This window comes from Alexandromys fortis, unplaced genomic scaffold (assembly GCF_014885135.2).
Source record: "Alexandromys fortis isolate MF-2015 unplaced genomic scaffold, M_Fortis_MF-2015_v1.1 scaffold_115, whole genome shotgun sequence".
In the NCBI taxonomy this organism is placed as follows: Eukaryota; Metazoa; Chordata; class Mammalia; order Rodentia; family Cricetidae; genus Alexandromys; species Alexandromys fortis.
Window position 1 is genome coordinate 3,999,304 of NW_026067989.1, and position 19,318 is coordinate 4,018,621.

Consider the following 19,318-nt stretch of genomic DNA (forward strand, 5'->3'; position numbering starts at 1 on the left):
CCTTCTGGCTTTCATTGTTTCCATTGAGAAGTCGGGTGTAATTCTGATAGGTCTGCCTTTATATGTTCCCTGGCCTTTTTCCTTTGCAGTTCCTAATATTCTTTATTCTGTATGTTTAGTGTTTTGATTATTATGTGACAAGGGGACTTTTTTTTTTGTCCAGTCTGTTTGGTGGTCTGTAAGCTTTTTGTATTTTCATAGGCATGTCCTTCTTTAGGTTAGGAATGTTTTTTTTTCTATGATTTTGTTGAATATATTTTCTGTGCATTTGACCTGGACTTCTTCTTTTTCAATTCCTATTTTTCTTAGATTTGGTTTTTTTTATGGTGTCCCAGATTTCCTGAATAGTTTGTGTTAAAAGTTAGATTTAACATTTTCTTTGACCAGTGAATCTATTTCTTCTGTTGTGTCTTCAATGCCTGAGATTCTGTCTTTTATTTATTGTATTCTGTTGTTTAAGCTTGCATCTATAGTTCCTGATCATTTCCCCAGATTTGTCATTTCCAGATTTCCCTCAGTTTTTGTGGTGTGTGTGTATTGCTTTTATTTTATTTTTCAATTTTTAAACCATTCACCTGTTTTATTGCTTTTTCTTGGTTTTCTTTAAGGGCTTTGTTGGTTTCTTCCAATTTTTTGTTTATCTTTTCTTCCACTTCTTTAAGGGAAATTTTCCTTCCTTCTTTAAGGACCTCAATCTTCTTCATAAATTTTTTAAGGTCATTTTCTTCTGTTTCATCTGCATTGAGATGTTCAGGACTTGCTGTTGTAGAACCATTTGTTTCTGATGGTGTTGTATTGCTCTTTATGTTATTGAGTGTATTCTTACCCTGTTGTCTACCCATCTCTTCTAATTGTGTTTCAGGGGGGTTCCTTTTCTTCCAGTTGATGTAGTTGGGGACTGTGGCTCCCTTGAAGGCTCTTTTAGGTGTAATCAGGGCAGAGGCTTTGGTCATCGGTCCTCTAGGTGCTTTCAGGCCCAAGACTCAGATGATCGCTCCTCCAGGTGCAAGTGGAGCTGAGACTGTGTTCAGATAATTTCTGGAGGCTACTGCTGTCACCATAGCCCACCATGCTGCTGGGGCTTCTCCCAGCCACAAGCCCATGCACCATACTGCTGAGGCTTCTCTCTAAGACAGTATTTTTTAATTGATTAACTAATTAATTAAAAAGCATCTTTTCTCATTTTACATACCAATTCCAGTTCCCACTTCCTCCCCTCCTCGCACTCCCTCCACCTTCCCTCCAATCTCCCACCACCATCCATTCCTCAGAGAGAGAGTAAGGCTTCCCATGGGAATTCAACAAAGTTTAGAGCATTACTTTGAGGCAGAACCAGGGACCTCCCCCACTTTATCTAGGTTAAGCAAGGTATTCCTCCAAAGAGAATGGGTCCCAAAAAGCCAGTACATGCAATAGGGATAAATCCTGGTTCCACTGCCAGGGCCCCCTAGTCTACCCCAGACACAAAACTGTCACCTACATTCAGAGGTCCTACTTTGGTCCTAATGCTTGTTCCCCCCCCACACACACACTGTTAGGCCAGAATGGAGGAGCTCAGGTGAACTGTTTCAGTGGGTATCTCCATCATGATCTTGACCTCTTTGCTCATTATCACTTTTCCTTCTCTTCGACTAGACTTTGGGAGCTCAGCCCAGTGCTCTGCTGTGGCTCTCTGCATCTGCTTCCATCAGTTGCTGGATGAAGGTTCTATGATGACACTTAAAATAGTTATCAATCTGATTATAGGGCAAGGCCAATTCAAGCATCCTCTCCATTATTACTTAGGGTCTTAGCTGGGGTCATCCTTGTGGATTCCTGGGAATTTCTCTACTGACAGGTTTAAGACAGTACTCTTAAGAGGTTAAAAATTATTATCAATTATATCACATATTATAATTTAGAAATACACATTCTAAGTTCTATTAGAATGTATGGATTATTTTAAACCTGAGAACATAACAAGTTATGGATTTCACTGTAAGGTTTCTAAAGGTGAGGTTTCTTTTTATTCATACTTTATGATGCTTTAGGATTTCTGGGCACAGGCAGATAGACCAGGGTGGGTCCAAAAAGCCCCTTGGGCAGTGTGAGGATGCAGTTCAAGGAGGCTTTCTTCCTTTCAGATCTAAGGAGCATCCATAGTAAAGAGGTGTACGTAGGCTGCTGGGCTGTCAGAATGACAGCTGATGATGGGAGCCATTCTGGGCCTAGCTTCAGGGGCAGAGCTCTATTTCCATACCTCAGTCTACTGAAGCAGCAGTCCTGAGTAGTTCCTCTACAAAGACCGGTCAGAACTAAAGTAAAATCCAGGCACAGTTTATACCACTAGAGGCAAAGAACCTAATAACTAGCACTGCAGCACAAGGTCTACTCTGAGGCTAACTTAATAGCTGGGTCTTTGGCCAACAATTACAGCTGCTTAACACAACACCCCCAGACCAGTTCCTCTAGTTTCTGTCATAAGCCCTGGGTCCAGGAGATAAACCCTAAGGAAGTCAGAAAGAAAGAGCTTTGCTGCAGTGGCAGAGTTAGAGCCAAAGGCTGTGGTCTTGAAGGATTAGCTGAGCTGAATGCTCAGGGCTGGGTCTCCCATGCTCCGCTGTTGAAATAGGAGCAGCGGGGCTGCGTCCCCGGCACCCGGCCCCGCATGGCTAGCTTATGCCCGAAATAATTACACGGAAACTGTATTCTATTAAACACTGCCTGGCCCGGCTAGTTCCAGCTTCTTATTGGCTAGCTCTTACATATTGTTCTAACCCATTTCTAATATTCTGTGTAGCCCACGAGCTGGCTTACCAGGGAGGATCTTAACCTGCATCTGTCTGGAGTGGGAGAATCATGGCAACTCCCACTAAGCTTCTTTTTCCCAGCATTCTCCTCTGTCTACTCCGCCTACCTAATTTTCTGTCCTATGAGGGCCGAGGCAGTTTCTTTATTATTAACCAATGAAATCAACAGATAAGATACAAGCCCCACCTCCATCACTCCGCTTCAGTGGATCTCACATGGAGCATCTTTTCCTTCTTCATGCTAATCATGAAGATTGTGATTTCTTTTTTGTTCACTGAACAATTGCTTGTTACTCAGACACTGAACTGCATAGAACCTGAGGGCCTTTGTCCTGTTGGCTTGTGATGTCTTGGACACATTTCTTACAGATTGGATGCTGCCCCATATTTTCTATAATCATCAGTCAACAGGTCACCAGCACTATAACCAGGATGGAGCAAATCACCACTTCCTAATAGAGTGTGTACTCTGTCAGTGGGACAGTGGGATGGAGGTTGTCTGCTAGATACCGAACTATTGTTATTAGCAAAGCTGTGTCTTAGGAGCAAAGTGCTTACCTGGAAATTAAAACACTTAGTTAGCTCAGATCCATTTATTGCCATTTTTCTTCACCTTGCTTCTCAGGTAGGCTGTGATATAAAATCGGTTTCCTTATATAGATAAGCTAGTTAGTGTACTTTGAAAAAGATATGCAGGGTCTCAGGTAAATTTCCCCAGCTGCTCAGGAGACTCAAAGACAAGTGTAGACTTTTATCCTTGGCTAAAGATTAAGACTCAAACAAGTTGGTTATCTTTTTGCTTGGTGCATTTCTTTTCTTTAATTCATTTTTTAGGTATGTGTGCGTGTTTGTCTATATGTGCATCACATACCTGCAATGGTCCAAATAGGGCATCAGATCCCCAGGAACTGAAGTTACAGGCTGCCTGATAGGGGTGCAGGGAACCAAACCCAAGTCCCCTGCAAGAACAGCAAGTGCTTTTCAACTGCTGAGACTCCAGCCCTAAACCAACTCTCTCTTACAAGTCTAGAAAACAGGACTCATGCAATGAAAGAAAAAAAAAAAAGCTTTCCTTCAGAAAGGAGGTCTGAGGGTCTGCTCTTACGTATAACCAAGGGAAAACAGACTAGCTCGGATAAACAGAGGCGACCTCATCTCACATGCCTACTTCTTAAGTAGAACGTTTGTGTGCACAAGGTTCAGTCTTCAAGAACATATTGTTGTGATGAAACTGTTGTATAGAATTAAAATGTACTGGAAAATAAGCAGATGTTACTTTTAATTTAAAACATTTTGATCATGTTTTTACCTTTCCTCAACTCTTCCAAGATTCTCTCCACCTCCCTACCCACCCAACTTCATAACTTCATGCAGGTTCTCTTTCTCCCCTTCCCCTTCTCTGCTATTTTGATCTCGAGGACATTTTAATGTCAGGAAACAACCTAAATTCTAAGTAAAGATTAACCTAAAATTATATTTTAAATCTGAGTCTTTGAGAGCAAAGAGAATGGGGTTCCAGTTTGTTTTGATTTTGTGTGTGTGCTTTCTTTGAAACACTGTAGGCCACAGCATTATTGAAAAAAGTCCTTACAGAAGAATGTGACCACAGGTCAGCTGTTCACAGCAATGAATCGTCTTGCAGCATGCCATCTATTCTGAATGACAATAATGGAATAAAGGAAGCAAAGCCCGCTCTGCGGCTCAACAGTGTTCTTACAAGGGAACAAGGTAACCATTGTTAAACAGTGTCCACAGCAAAAAGGCATTCCAAGTCAATGCAGCATCCTCCTTCTGGGGTGTTACTATAAAAGACGACTAACTAAAGCCTAGCTCAGGTTTTAAGTGTATGGTCTGTCTTTGTTCTATGGTACCTTCCAATTAATATACACGTTCTCAGTCAGGCAGGAGTGGGAACCCTAAGTGTTGTTCTGTTAAGCTTCTAGTGAAATAAAATGCTCACAAGTTAAAAAAAAAAACCTTAATCCCATCACTTATGTGTCCTTTAGACAAATAAATAGACAAGAATTGTAAATGAAGAGACAGTGAAAAAGAAACATACAGCGGGTTGGAGGAGGGGTTAAGAGCACTGGCTGCTCTTTGGGAGAACTCGGGTTTGGTTCCCAGCATCCATATGACAGTTCACAACTGTCTGTTAACTCCAGCCCTCTTCTGGCCTTCAGCAGGCACGAGACACAACATACATTTATACATGCAGGTGAAACATTCTTGTACATAAAATAAATCTTAAAACACCTAAAGGGCTGGGAGTGTAGCTCAGGGTACAGAGAGTTTGCCTATCATGTGTGAGGCCCTAGTTCCACCGCTAGCACTGAAGAACAAATCTGATCCATAAATTTGAAACACATTTTTATTATGTTTTTACTTTTAGAAGTTTCGAGTGTCTGTGGAGATGAGAGTAAGGAAGAAAGCATAGCTGCAACCCCAGCCACAGGTAAAGCTGTAGATGTTTCTGATTTTGTTTTTTCTTTCCTGTAGTAATCAGACTGAAAACTGCTTAAAACTAATGTTCTAAAAAAATGTGCTAGGTAGAAATTTGCTCATACCCCAGGTACAAAAGCCTGTCTGGCAATTCAAAAGTCTCAATAATCATGCTTTGTCTATCAAGACCTATTAAGACTTCTGCACATGTATTAGGTGTGTTTATAGGTGGAATCTGAATTGTATCATTTTTTAGGCTTAAAATATCAGCAAGCAGCAATTAGTATTCTGAACAGAACATTATTTGTTATACATCTAAATTCACTAGATCCTTATTTTGTAAAGTGCTGTGTTGCTTCATTATGAATTCAAAGGTCTGACTTTAAATATTTATACAAATAAACACACCATTGCTGAGGTACTGAGGCATGCATCTGTGCATGAGGTAGTTTTGTTTTCATTTACAAGCAAAAGTGAATGGCTTGCTCCTATGGTAATATAGTTCACGGCATGATGATTAATTTTTAAACTCAAGTTTCTGTTATAAACTCTTGTTTTGAAAATGGAGTTTATAGCAGAGCAATTATTATGTATGTGTAACATTTTACTCCCAAATACAAAGATTTTCCTTAGTTTAAATATTTTTTTCCCAATTGATGTTCATTGTGCTTTTATTTGTCATTTTGAGAAAATGCTAATAGGGTTCCCTCTGGGTTTTGTTTGTTTATTTTTGTTGGTGATGTTTCTAAAAGTATAGATGATTCATAAGCTGTAGATGTCCGTGAAGTCCTTTGGTTATATTTTTATTTGGTATATATTTATTGATACCTTTGAGTGCAGAAGTATTTAATGACCTCTGGATGTATTTCAGTTAGGACTATAAACCTGTGATCACAAAGGGCCATCTGTAAACTTATTTAAAATAAGTTGTAACTTTAACAGCCCACCCTCCATCTGTCAATAGTTGACAGAGAATACCATGCCCTAGTGTACTGAAGTCTTAACTGTATTATAGCACAGGAGAGCTGCATCTGTTGGAGGCAGAGGCAAGCAGATCTTCCAGTTCAAGGCCAGTCTGGTATAAAGAGCAAGTTTCAGGCTAGGTAGTGGTGCATGCCTTTAATCCCAGTACTCGGGAGTCAGAGGCAGGCAGCTCTGTATATTGAAGTCCAGCCTGGTCTATAGAGTGAGTTCTAGGACAGCCAGGGATACACAGAGAAGCCCTGTCCCAAAATAAATAAATAGATTAAATAATAGTGTTGAAGTCCTGGAAAACTTTGTAAAGTTATTTTTCCTAGAGCATTGCTGTTTTGTCCTCTCCACCCATGGGCTTGTCCTTCTAAGCGTCCCCCTGTAGCCTCTTAGGATGTTCGTGCTTGAGACAGGGCTTCTCTGTATAACAATACTAGATATTAGACACTCGAGACCTGCTGCCTGTGGTCCACAGTAATAGTACAAATGTTGGTAACAATGGGGTCTTTTGTGCAGGATATCACACCCCCCAACACTTACAAATCAGTTTCTAGCCCTCAGTTAAAAGGATTCTTACAAAACAAGCTCAAAGAGTAAAACAAACAAACAAAATAATCATAGGGGTGAGAATGCAATGCCTCAGAAAAAGAAGTCCCTAGGTGGGCCTGCATGGTGGCTGGCTGGCTCCAGTGTGTCAGGCTGTCACTGCTCAACCTCCCTGAGTTATGACATGACTGAGGCCCAAGACCAGCCTGAACATGGTGTAGCTGTGGCTCATCGGGGATAGTACTTCCCAGCAGTACTGCTGAGTTAGCTCTTTCAGGACAACTCCACTTGAGAACACAGCCAATGATTTGACTCCAGAAAAATATTTTTAACTCATCAGGAAAAGAATCCTGAAGAATTTCTGGATACTTTTGGAAATTCCAGTGAGTTCCACAAGTGAAACCCTTACAGGTGAATTGCAAACTGGCTTCTGGGATCTTACTGATCAGGCTGGGGGTGTCTGGTTCTGTGTGCCTAGAAGCCCTTAGTGACTCGATGCTCACAGATGAATGGACTGCAAGGTATTTGATGGCCATGCAGAAGGCCTTCCCTAATGTACTGTCTCATAAGTATTGATGAACAATGCAACATTACCCAAAATGCACTCTATGCAGAAATTATTTCAATGAATAACATAGTTTGAGGCCAACTGTACAATATCTTTAACTTTCTGTAGCATACATAATGTGCATACCATGATAAAGACTCAGAAGGAAACTGAAAGTGTGAGCTGCCATTTCACAACTGTGTTGTGTAGTTGAAAATGAAGTCCTGGTTTTTGTTGCTGTTTTTTGTTTTGTTTTGTTTTGTTGTTTGTTTTGTTTTTTGAAGCAGGGTTTTTCTGTGTAGCCCTGGATATCCTAGAATTTGCTATGTAGACCAGGCTGGATGAAGTCCTTAATGGCCAAGAAAATTAACTTTTTTTTTTTTTTTGTGAAACAACCGTGGAACACATACATGGGACCATTCCTTTTTCTTTTTTAATTTTATTTAACTTTACATATGAGTGCTCTGTGTGTACACCTGCAGGCCAGAAAATGGCATCAGATCCCATTGTAGATGGTCATGAGCCACCATGTGGGTGCAGGGAATTGAACTCAGGACCTCCGGAAGAGCAGCCAATGCTCTTAACTGCTGAGCCATCTCTCCTGCCCCTGGGACCTTTTCTTAAAATAGAGATCCAGTTGGGTATCAGCTTTCTCAGTAGAGTAAAATTATCCTCAATTGTTTTTCTGTGCACCATTTTGTGGGACCTTCCTAGTGGATGAAATTGCTTTCTAATGAGACTTGGGGCTACTCAAACAAAATTATATTGGGGTGTTAGAATTGAAAACTACTTATAAAACTGCCCCTCAGGCTAACCAGAAGGTAATAGTAGTAACTTTGGTGTCTGGAAAAGCTCTCCTGTTTGCTTTGCATCCTTTTTAGAAGGAAATAGGAAAGCAAGAAGGCAAGGTGACGTCTAGGGCAGGTTCCAGGCTGGGTGGAGAACTCTGAGATTACACTGTTCTCAGGATAAGAGTCCTGAGACATTAACATAAGAAGGGCACACCTGCTCCCTCTCTTTTTCTGTATATTTGAGGAGCTACTCTGTGCAAAGTCCATCATTTACTGAACATAGCTAAAGTACAGATCAGTAACAGAGGCTTTCTAGCTTTCATATCATAAATGGGCTGAGAACCTGAACCACAGCCGGCCCTGTAGTAGGAATTCTTGTTATAGATCCTGTCATGCCTTCATACAAGACTGTGATTCTCCCTGTACACTAAGGGAATGAATGTATTGTTGTGGGATAGTTGTCCACTGTGTGACGGTGGATTGCTATGACTGGTGTAATGAGAAGCTGAACAGCCAAAGCTAGGCAGAGGTCCAGATAGGACTTCCAGGCAGGGAGAGGAAGTAGGAGGAAGAATCTAGGCACTCAGGGGAGTTGCCAGCTGGCGATGCAAGGAGACACAGAGGAAGCAGGATGGGCAGTACATAAATTAATAGAAATGGGTTAATTTAAGTTATAAGAGATAGTTAAAAACAAGCCTAAGGTAAGGCCAAGCTTTTATAATTAATAAGTCTCTGTGTTGTTATTTGTGAATTGGTGGCCCAAATAAAGTCGACTATAATATGCCAACATTCTAATGTCTTTATTTTCCCTTCTTACTTATGCCATCCCAAATGTTAAGTCTTCTTAGCAGAGAAGTTCATTCTTAATTTATTATTCCTCTAAAGACATCTGCTCTGTTAGTCATCATAGAAAAAGTAAGTTTTCTTCACCAAGATTTAAATAGAATGCCCCTCATAATAGCACTCATTCCCCAGTCAACAAGACCAAGTATTTCTACAGACTAGTCTGTTGTTAACACACTCTACCCCTTTTGATTTGTCTAGTATCCTTAATAAAGAATCCAGATAAAACATATGAATGTCACATCTATGAACATATCTTTTTCTTTATATGATAAGTAATATACCATTTACATGTTTAATGTATTAGCCTGTTACTTAGACTGAATCTCGGGATATTAAGGTCAGAAAAGAATGCCTCTGCCCTCAGTAAGCCTCAGGCATTTTGTTGTTGTTGTTTTATTTTGGTTTTTTGTTTGTTTGTTTGTTTGTTTTTTCTAGACAGGGTTTTTCTGTAGCTTTGGAGCCTGTCCTGGAACTAGCTCTTGTAGACCCGGCTGGCCTCGAAGCCTCAGTCATTTCTAATATTCACAATAGTCCTGCAGGACTCAATTTGAGTAGCTCATCCTGACGTCAAACAGAAGCATAAGGGCTAGCTCAGTGGATGTGGAATCCAAGTCAAACTTGAGGGTTCGATGTTTTCATTCCTCCATCTTGTCTCTTTTGTTATAACAGCAGAAAGGCGGCTGCATTCAGGCATCTGGGTCAGTTAGAACTCAGTGTACATCATAGCAAAAGATGGGTTTACCAAAGAAGTTCTGGGGAACAGTGTTGAGCAGTCATACCTTTCCTTTCTCTTTGACTACACCTAGAGAAGTGAGCAACTTGCAAAAATTTTCCAAGGCCAGACTTTCCTTTTCTAAAGTGTGATAGGCCTGACCACAGCTCGACCATCTTCATCCAGATGAAGGATGCAGGATATTCTGGTCAGTTTCCCTGGAAGCACTCAAGCCAGAAGGAAAGTGATGCTTAGTAAGATTATGAGAGAACATGTCCCTCTGAAGTACTCACATCCTCAGTGATGACATTTTAATTTGTATACTAATGTCCCTTTCAGTATCAAGCTTTAGTTTAAGCAAATGATACAACTTACATTAAATCATGAAAACCAGCTCCTTACATAGTATGTACCACACAGTGGGCCCTTAATTTGTCACACAAATGAATAAAAATGGGGAATTAAGGAGTTTCTTTAAATGCTTGTTGATTCAGGCCAGAACACTATCTCTTCAATCACTCACTCCACTGCCACTTTTTCCACCCCACGTGCCCATCCTGGCAAAACTCATCACCTTAAGCTGCATGTGAAAAGGGCTGTCAGCTTTCATCTCAAGAGGATTAAGCCTCTAAGAATGTCCATTCAGCCCCTCATTCTTTTAACACCAATTCTGTTGGTCAAGCTGTGTTAAAAGTGTCGCTTCCCTGTGCCATTCCTCCTCAATATTCTCTGGCCAGCTGAAATACTCCCAGCGTCACACGGAAGCATCCGCTGAGAAGCTTTACAGGTCAGATCAACTTGCAGGGTGCTGCTTGGAGTTCTGGACACTGCCCTCCAAACATTACAGCTTCTGTTTTATACCAGGCTGAAAGGGAGCTGGACACATACAATGGCCAGGTTGTCACTGGTGACTGGATTTACCCCAGGAGAAAAGAATGCAGTGACAAGTTTGGGCCACCCAAGTGTAATGGCATATAACCTCCAGGACTGCAAGTTCACCAAGAATGCTTTTTTTCTTCCCTTGTCTCAGAAGTGCTTTACTCGGAAGAATTAGTAGAGACAAGTTATCTGCTGTGCCTGGGTCACGGAACTTCAATGAATGTGAAAGCAGGACGTGGTTTACTGCAGTGTTGCCCATGGTCGTTAGCACCTCTGTCTCTAGGCAGAAGGCAGCCTGACAGCGTCTCTGCCATTGAGCCTATTACCTGCTGCTTGCAGCTGGGGGACAGACGTGTTCAACATCGATGTGAAAGAGAAAAAAAAAAGACCTTTCTGAGAAGTGCTGTTGATTAGTGTGTCAGCGCTTAAAGACATGAAGTCGTAATTGAGAAGAGAGGCCCCCAGTGAATATGCAGTAAAATTCCATGTGGGCTTCCTGCGCTGTGCTACAGCAGAGCTCAATGTAGATCCCAGGTGTAAGCATTTTATGACACAACCAAGTCAGTCTCCAGGTTGAGAATTAAGCAGTGGGAGTCTCAAAGCTGGGAGAGCCTCTACAGTAGATTGTCAAAAGACCTGTATTTTACATAGGCAATTGAGATCAAGAGAAGAGGTTAGAATTTAGACATTTTCATGAAATCAGGACTCAGATACAGCCTCATTTTCCTCGAGCTGCTGTGACAGGTGCCATAACCTTACCAGGCGCAGTGACCTTCACCTGTAGTCCCAGGTCCTCAGTAGGCTGCAGCAGGGGAGCATTGGTGCTAACGAAAGCTTCCCTCAGCAACAAAACAATGCCACAAACCTGAGAATAGAACAGTTCAAGATGCAAAAAACCAAGGTACCACCAGGGTGGGGCACCAGGGAAGAATTCTTCCCAGCCCTGTGGTTCTGGTTTGTGGTGTTTCCCTTCAGTGTTTGCCTCTGCTTTATTTCCTTTTCTGTGTTTGTGTGTCTACTCCTTTTAGCAAGTAGATGCCAGCCATTGGCTTAGGGCCCAGGGAAAAGGCAGGGAGATATCATCTTGCTCTCCTTAGCTAACGTGTCTGCAATAATCTGTTACCAGAAAGATCACATTCTGAGGTTTGAGTGGATTTGAATTTGGGCTGGGGAAGTCAGTGAGATATTCAATCCACTGTAGGGTTTAAGAAGGCTATTCTTGATATTTTACATTTCTAGCATTTGAGTCACCTCATACCCATTATTCCTGGCCATTCTGTAAGTAGCAAAGATAATGCCAATATTTCTGATCCCTTCCAATGTATAAATTATTTAGTATCAATTGCTAAAAGTGATTTTTCCAGAACTGTTTAGGGCCTGGAGTGCAGCTTAGTGATAGCGCACCTGCTTAACTTGCATGAGCCGGTGAGTTCACTCACCGGCACTAGGGAAAACGAAAAGCACTGGAATATACTGTTAAAACCCAGCTTTTCACAGAAATCCCTCAATCTTTTAAAAGTTAAAGGTTCCCTGAGTTTGAGAGCTGAAAATTTGCTTCCTGTTACTATACAGTGATAAGCAGCAAGCAGTGTGGTGGTGAAGTTTGTAGGAAGTACAGTTGTCGTTCAGTGTACAAGGGGAATGGGCACACATGCTCAGCTTCCGTACATAAAACTGTTTTGTGTCTTCATATGGTCTACATACATCCTTCCATGTACTTTAAATTATCTCTAGATACTTTTAGCACTTAATATGATGTAAATGCTACATAATAGTAAGTCATTCAGGAAGTGAAATCAAGAAAAAAGTCTGTACATACCCAATACTAATATATTTTTTTCCAAAATCTTTTTAATCCATGTTTGGCTTTTGGACCTGTGGATGTGGAACTGAAGGACACAGAGAAGCAGATATAGTACCCTCAGAGCTATTTCAGTTCAGCTTGGGAGCAGCCATGAAAGGTCAGTGACAAACCTGGCATTTGTTTTCAGGTTTAACTGTTGAGTTGTTCACAGACATTAAAACTAGAATGTAAATCTATTTTCTGACACTGCCCCAGGCCCACTGTGAATTAGGAGTGTTCCTTGTGTATCAGCAGCACTCGTGGAGAAAGCAGATAGAGAGACCTCACAGTGGATTTGCTGATCTAGGTCTCCAGGGGGACGAGTTTAGCACCAGAAGTCGAGATGTGAGGATTCCTCTGGGCCAGTGCTGCCCACATTCATAGACTTTTGGCCTCTTTCTCTGAAGTCTTAAATATACAAGAATTTTTTATATTTTCATAATTGTAAAAGCACTCATATTTAAATATTTTTTTATTTGAGCAGATTACTAGATAGCTGATTTATGGACTTAAATGATAATATATGTCTTTTGAATTAATTTTAGAAATATATTTTTTGCTTTTAATTTTATTTTGCAAAAGCAACTGAGTTCGATTTCATCGGCAATGCATCTAATATAAATGGAAAAAACATTTTTAATGTCTAGAAATCCATGAAAAGTAATAAATAGAACCTTAGCATTCTTTATACAGAAAGCGTTTTTCAATTTTAATTTTAGAATTTCTACCCACTTCATATAGGAACAGTACTTATATGCCCTGAGTTAAATGCCCCAGTTCTTTGTGAGTTCAAGGTCTGGTTCCCTTGCAGCGGTGATAGTATTGTTTGTATTTCCCTTTGTTATTCCTTTCCAGGCCAGCTCTTTTTTTTTTTTTTTTTCATTAAGGATTTCTGCACAAGCACTGGGCAGATCCTTGCCTCCAAACACCCCTTAGAGACTGGTGAGACACATGGTATCTTGTAATGGGCTGTTAAAAGCACTTGTTCATCAGATATTTTCTTTTTATTTGTAGATTTAGGAGTATTTTAGCAGGTGTACATTTGCATATAAAAGAGAATAAAAGATAAGAAGTTGGGGCTTTTTCTTTCACCTCTCCTCAGCATCATCTCTCTCCTAGCCCCTTTATTCAGCATGTTTTCACCTTTTTTTCTCTATAGCTGCTTCTATTTTCTAGACCAAAAATGTATACCAAAAAGAAAAAAATCGCCTCAGCACTTTGCAGGGAGATGAATGATTGGGTTCCAGCTGATGCAACAAAGTAGAGGAAAAATATATTTATCTTGTTGCATCATCAGACTGGAATTAAAAAACAGGATGGATTTTCATATCTTGGGGACTGGATACTACATGGGATGTAGACCTCTTGCCTTGTTGTATGTTTTAAACTGCAACATTTTCTACTTTTAAGCTTAAGTTTGACATAGAATTGAATATATAATGGTGCTTGACTGCAGGATTCAGAACCAAAAACTTGACAATGTATATACATTTGTTTCTATGTATGAAAAGAATTGACTTCTTTTAAAAGGTTGGTTTCATCTAATAATTTTTATTACTCCATATTTTCCGAGTGGCTAATGTTACAAATGAAAGCAGTGTTTCCCTGGCGTTCCCAGGCACAAGCTACAGTGTGCATCAAGCCCTCAGCAGCCACCTAGTCCTCAGATTTTCGGATTTATGCCATACTTACAGCCGATTCTTTATCCCTTAGTCCTTTGTTTATAGTGGGCCAGCTTTTATTTCTGCATTGTTACTTTGTCTCCTTTATTCACTTCTTCTTGGCTTTGTAACTGCATTGCAAGGCAGCAGCCCACTGCAACTTCAACTGCAGGATATTCCTTGCTCTCTTTTTTCCTTACAGAGGAGCCTGGGCCCATGTTGCCAAAAACTCAAATGCATTATTTGGCCTTTTTGCACTGTGAGTTGGCTTCGGGGATCTGCATTCTTTGAGAACCTCTTGCAAAAAGTATACTTGCCTGCAAAGACGAAGCTGATCCACAACCACTGAACATATCACAGCTGACACAACCCCTCCGGATCATGTTGAGGTCCGTGCCTTTTCAGGAGGGCTTTCCCTAGCATCTCACTTGTACCTTTGGCTGCAGCTTTGATGATCCCTCTGTGCACCTGGCCTTGCTTTCTGCAGGCAGGCTCCCTCTCCTTAGCCCTTGCTGTCAGATTTTTACTGAACCCATCCTATTGCCTCTGCCCCTCCTGAGATCTTTGCATTCTCCCTCCTCTCTCTCAGAGCCCCACTCTCTAGCATATGAGCCTGAAAACCAGGGCCTGGAGTGCTCTGGAGTTACCTGCCTACCCAGGATACATCTGCAGGGCTTGGGAAGGAGAGAAGGTATTCATGTGCTAGTGAATCTATCCACAGTCCACCAAAAAAGCTGAGTGCAATTCGCGGCCTCAAATACTCTTAAAATTCAACCCGAATCTTAAAATTTAGGTCCAACACAATTTTTATTTGTGACACACACCTTTTATGCCATCACTTGGGCTCCATAGGGAGACCGTGCATCAGTGTTAGCCACATAAAAGGAATGTAAGTAACAGTTATGAACAGTGGAAATATTTCTGTGCTTTTCTTCATTTTCTTCATCTATAGAGACAAAAGCCTACCAGTTACTGAAGAAGTCTACCCTTCAGGATAATTCGAATCAAACTGAAGAGAGATTTGAAAGTCAATTTTCAAGTAAGGACAAATTCAACACTTGAATCCTGTTTTGGGCTCAGGACAACAACTATCCTATGTTGAGAGAAGTGTGGTTTTAGAGTTTGCTTTGTGAGGAGTGTTACTGAGTCTGAGTGAGCAAGAACTTCGTCATCCCTAGCAAACAAACATTTGGAAAGTCCCCGCCTTCTGGGAACATGGGGCTGGCCCAGCATGGTAACGGCTCTCACAGACTCTGCGGTTCCACCTGGTGTTCCACAGTGGTGTCTTTTCACCAGCTGTCACAGAAGATGCCCCTGTCTTCTCTTCCCCACATCATCAGATGAGCAGCTTTGTGATGCGTGTTCACTCTGTGGGAAGGGAACTTCTCCTAAGGAAAGGTCTGTAAACCCCAGTAAGGTAAAATGTAGGCTTAAATATAGTTCCTTTAGCATAGGATTTCGTTTCTACTTTAATTTTCTTATATTTTCTCATTTTACATATATTATTTTAGTGATTTTCATCTTATATCTTATTTTTAGGTATTACTCAATTTAGCATCCTTTATAAAAGATACATAATACAGGAGAAAGTGTATGAGTAGCTTTATTTTATTTTATATATATTTTATTTTATGTACATGAGTGTTTTGCCTGCATGTATGAATGTGTATCATATACATCCCTGATGCCCATGCATATCAGAAGAGTGTGTTGGATTCTTTAGGACCATGGTTAACAGTTGACTGTGGGCCACCATGAGAGTTCTGGGAATTAAACCCCAGGTCAACCAGTGCTCATAACCACTGAGCCATCTTCCCAGCTCAGAGTGGCTTTAGGTTTCTGTGATCAGAGTTGTACAGAGATTTATTAATGTCATACAATTCTTGGACTATATTCAGATTTCAGGTTGTATTGATCATTTCTTCCTCAGACAGACACCTTTTCAAGACACTTGCTTTTGATGCATCAGAACTGTATATGTTTGGAGAATACATGGCTAGGTAATATTAGTGGTTGTATATTTATTTTTGGTTGCTTTAAGGATTCATTGAACCACTTTAGGTTAAAGACCCCTCCTGGGCAAAACTTTTGGTGGCTATGATTTAACTCTGAAAATACAAAAATCAAAGTCTCTTGGAGTATAAAGCAGGACCTCTTTCCTAAATGAGATCCTTACTGCGTTGGAAAGATTTTAATGCCTCTCATCTTTCTGTTCACATTTGAGTCATACAATCTGAATCAAGACTGGTCTTAAAGGTGTTTGTCCAGCCCCCTCATTTTATAAATAAGGTCCCAAGAGAGCCATGCCTTGCGCCAAGCATAACTGCTTAGCAATCCACATGACTGGGAATGGGGTGCTGCAATGATTTGGCAAATGTATTTTGATACCTAATTGGGAGGTGCAAAAGATGGCTGGCTATTTGGCATAAATTGTCATCTTTTGGCTGTCTATAAAATTATACTACTATTAAATATATTAATAACTTATTTCAAATAGTACTATTTGAACAGTTCATAGACAGTGTATTTTGATCATAGCCTGTTAAACTTTTCACGCATGAAAAGAAACATCACAGGTTGTACAGCTAAGTACAGGCAGGTCAGTTTCCTAGGGCCATCTCACAGTGACACTGTATTCCTTGAAAGACTCCGTGGTCTGATGGTAGTAGTATTGGGCACGAGCCCTCGGAATGATGGAGCTTTGCATGCACTCTCCACTGGCTGTGCACTGTCTTCTCGCTTCTGCTGTCCGCAGGTCCTATGGGCTGCAGAGAAGCAATCGACCACCTGTGAGGCAAAGGGAACCTTCCCAGCACTTAAAGGTGGTGTGGATAGGACCCTCATCCTCACCCCTCATTCCTGAAGGAGCAGTGGTCTTCAGTTACTTTCCGAATTAGATGGTTTAGGTCTCTGTCTCCAGATCTGTTACAGAGGAAAACCACTTAAGTTTTGGACTTAAGAGTGGCCTTGGTGGCCTTTAGCAGAAATTTATTCTTTGTGGGGTGGAAAACAGGTTTTAGCAAAGGGGCTTTGGAGTAGGCAGTGTGGATGCTTGTCATCCAGGAGTTTCACTTGTGTCTGAGACCTGGTTCCCAGTACTTGTCTTGGTGAGCCGTCCCTGCCTAAGTCCTAACCAAGGGAGTTATTCAACCCATGTTCCTATGTGTACATCTTGGCCATTTCAAGCAGAGGACTTAGCTCTAGGTCACATGGTTGCCAAGCACATTTGAGGAGGCCCAGGGTTCAGCCCCCATACCACAAAATAGAATGAAAAATTGACGTAAAAGCAAAACTCTTTGGGTAGTTTTGGGTTTTGTTTTGTTTTTTATTTTACCTTTTTTTTCTATTACAAAGAAAATTCTCATTTTTTTTGCAGTGATCTGTGAGTATTTTTCCTGCATAAAACCTTCTGTAATTTAAACAGAATTTTCCTCTTGATTTTCCAAAATTATCATGTGGCTGTATCTGCGCTTGTTTTGTGGCTGTTTGGTGGCTAGCTCTCACTCTCCTTGTTTGTGCTTGTCACAGGTTTGGATATTGGCAGCAGCACATTCAAGACAAAGACAGCCCACAAAATCGCTTTGGAAGCTAGTTTTTCATCTAGTGAAGGAAGTCCTTTGTCAAGGTAAAGTCGTGAAAGCCTTTCTGAATAGCAGTAACAAGATGAGAAATGTCACTAAGCAGTGAATTCAGCCCTGGCTGCTTGTTATTTTGTTGTATGACTTGATGGAGGGTTATGGTTTGGGTTTTTTGTTTATCTAAAATAACAGTTGAAACTTTAGTCTACCTCTGAAAATATTTGCACCAGAGCCAAGTATTGTTTTGCAGCTGTTGTTTCCTTGGTTTAAGACTCAATTGACACCTCAGTGAACCACAAATTAGCGTCTACAGCTGCTCGCAGTAGGACTGCTTAGAGACCACACAAAAGAGGTTGTCAGGAAAAGGGCAGGGAGAAAACATCAGGCCTTAAAAGAAATAAAGTGGCATGTTCTTCTTTCTGGGGAACTGATAGACGAACAGGCAATTGCTGTATGTTAGTTTTTGTGTGTGCTTTCTTTTTCTCTTAACAAGTCTTTGGGCCACATTACTCATTCCTTTTCTAATGCGTTCCGGCCTGTTCCCTTTAAAGAGCAGAATTGATGTTTTTACATTCGCTAGAATGTAACACTCCTTATAAGTTCTGATAAGTGAGTTGTGTGCTGAATTTGCCATCCACCTCCAATATGAATTGTGCAGTGACTTCCAGTCTCTTAGGAAGCCTTTCTAATGTGAATCTGAGCACCTGCCTAATGCAGTGCCTACTCTTTTACCTTTGGCTAAATACTATTTCAAGCAGCCTAGCAAGTTTCCTTTGCAATAGCATGCTCATTAAAAAAGTGTCCTTTAGATGATTGCGTTACCTTTGAATTTACTACTTGACCCTGCTAAAATGTTAAAACGTGACCTTTACATTTCTACTGCTGTGTGTAATGTCCACATAACAAAATGATTTGATCCAGAAATGTCATATTAAAGGGAAATGAAAATGGAAAAAATCTGTTCATTTGTGTTTTACAAAAACATTTCAGTATTTTAGGGCCTGGACTCTTTGGATGGGTTAACTTTCTAAAATTCTTGCTTTTAGAAACTTGATTAGTATCCAAGATGCTTCCTCATTTATCAGAACTTACCTTTAATCTTGGTTTTTGTTCACATTGTTGGGGAAAACAGGAGTTAACTGGGTTTGGCAGAGTGTTGAATACGATACTGTTAGGGTTACACTGTAAATTTAAGTTCTCAGTCTTTTAAGAGAATTTTAAAAGGTCAATAAATTCTATAGGTAGTTCCCAGGCTTAATGTTACTATTTGGCTTAAAAATTTATCCTTTCAGTTTTTAAGAGTGTTAGGAATATTTGTTTCCATTATATTTTAAAGACATAAAACAAGTTCTGTGGGAAGTCCTTAATCACACTTAGAAAGCAATAGGATTATGTAGGACATTTCCTCAACCTGGTCCTTCACACTTGGGCACATTTCAAAGATTAAAATTAAACTTTGTTTCCCTACAAATTAAAGCAAGAAGCCTCTTGTTATGATATGAAGCTAATTTCCTAATAAGTTATAGGTAATCTCATCACCCCCTCCCCCTTTAAGAAAAATAAACCCACTAAAAGGTCTTCCAGGAACCCTTGGTTCTAGACACTTGATAGTAATCGAGCATGAAAGGCTTAGACGGTGAGTGTGTACAGCTTGGTGTGCCGTTGGGCACAGTTTGGTTCTTGTGCTGGGGCTGTTATTGTTAATACCCCACCCT

At 40.6% G+C, this 19,318-nt stretch overlaps 1 protein-coding gene across 2 annotated transcripts in view; it reads left to right on the top strand.

Moving 5' to 3' along the window:
* Positions 1-19,318, top strand: part of Kiz (kizuna centrosomal protein) — an 81,590-nt gene that overhangs the window by 51,250 nt on the left and 11,022 nt on the right. For both annotated transcript variants that reach the window (XM_050159529.1, XM_050159530.1), the window contains 5 exons: positions 4,352-4,517; positions 5,179-5,241; positions 12,417-12,482; positions 14,978-15,064; positions 17,554-17,650. In XM_050159529.1, coding sequence (XP_050015486.1) covers positions 4,352-4,517; positions 5,179-5,241; positions 12,417-12,482; positions 14,978-15,064; positions 17,554-17,650 — 479 coding nt within the window. The remainder of the gene's footprint in view (positions 1-4,351; positions 4,518-5,178; positions 5,242-12,416; positions 12,483-14,977; positions 15,065-17,553; positions 17,651-19,318) is intronic.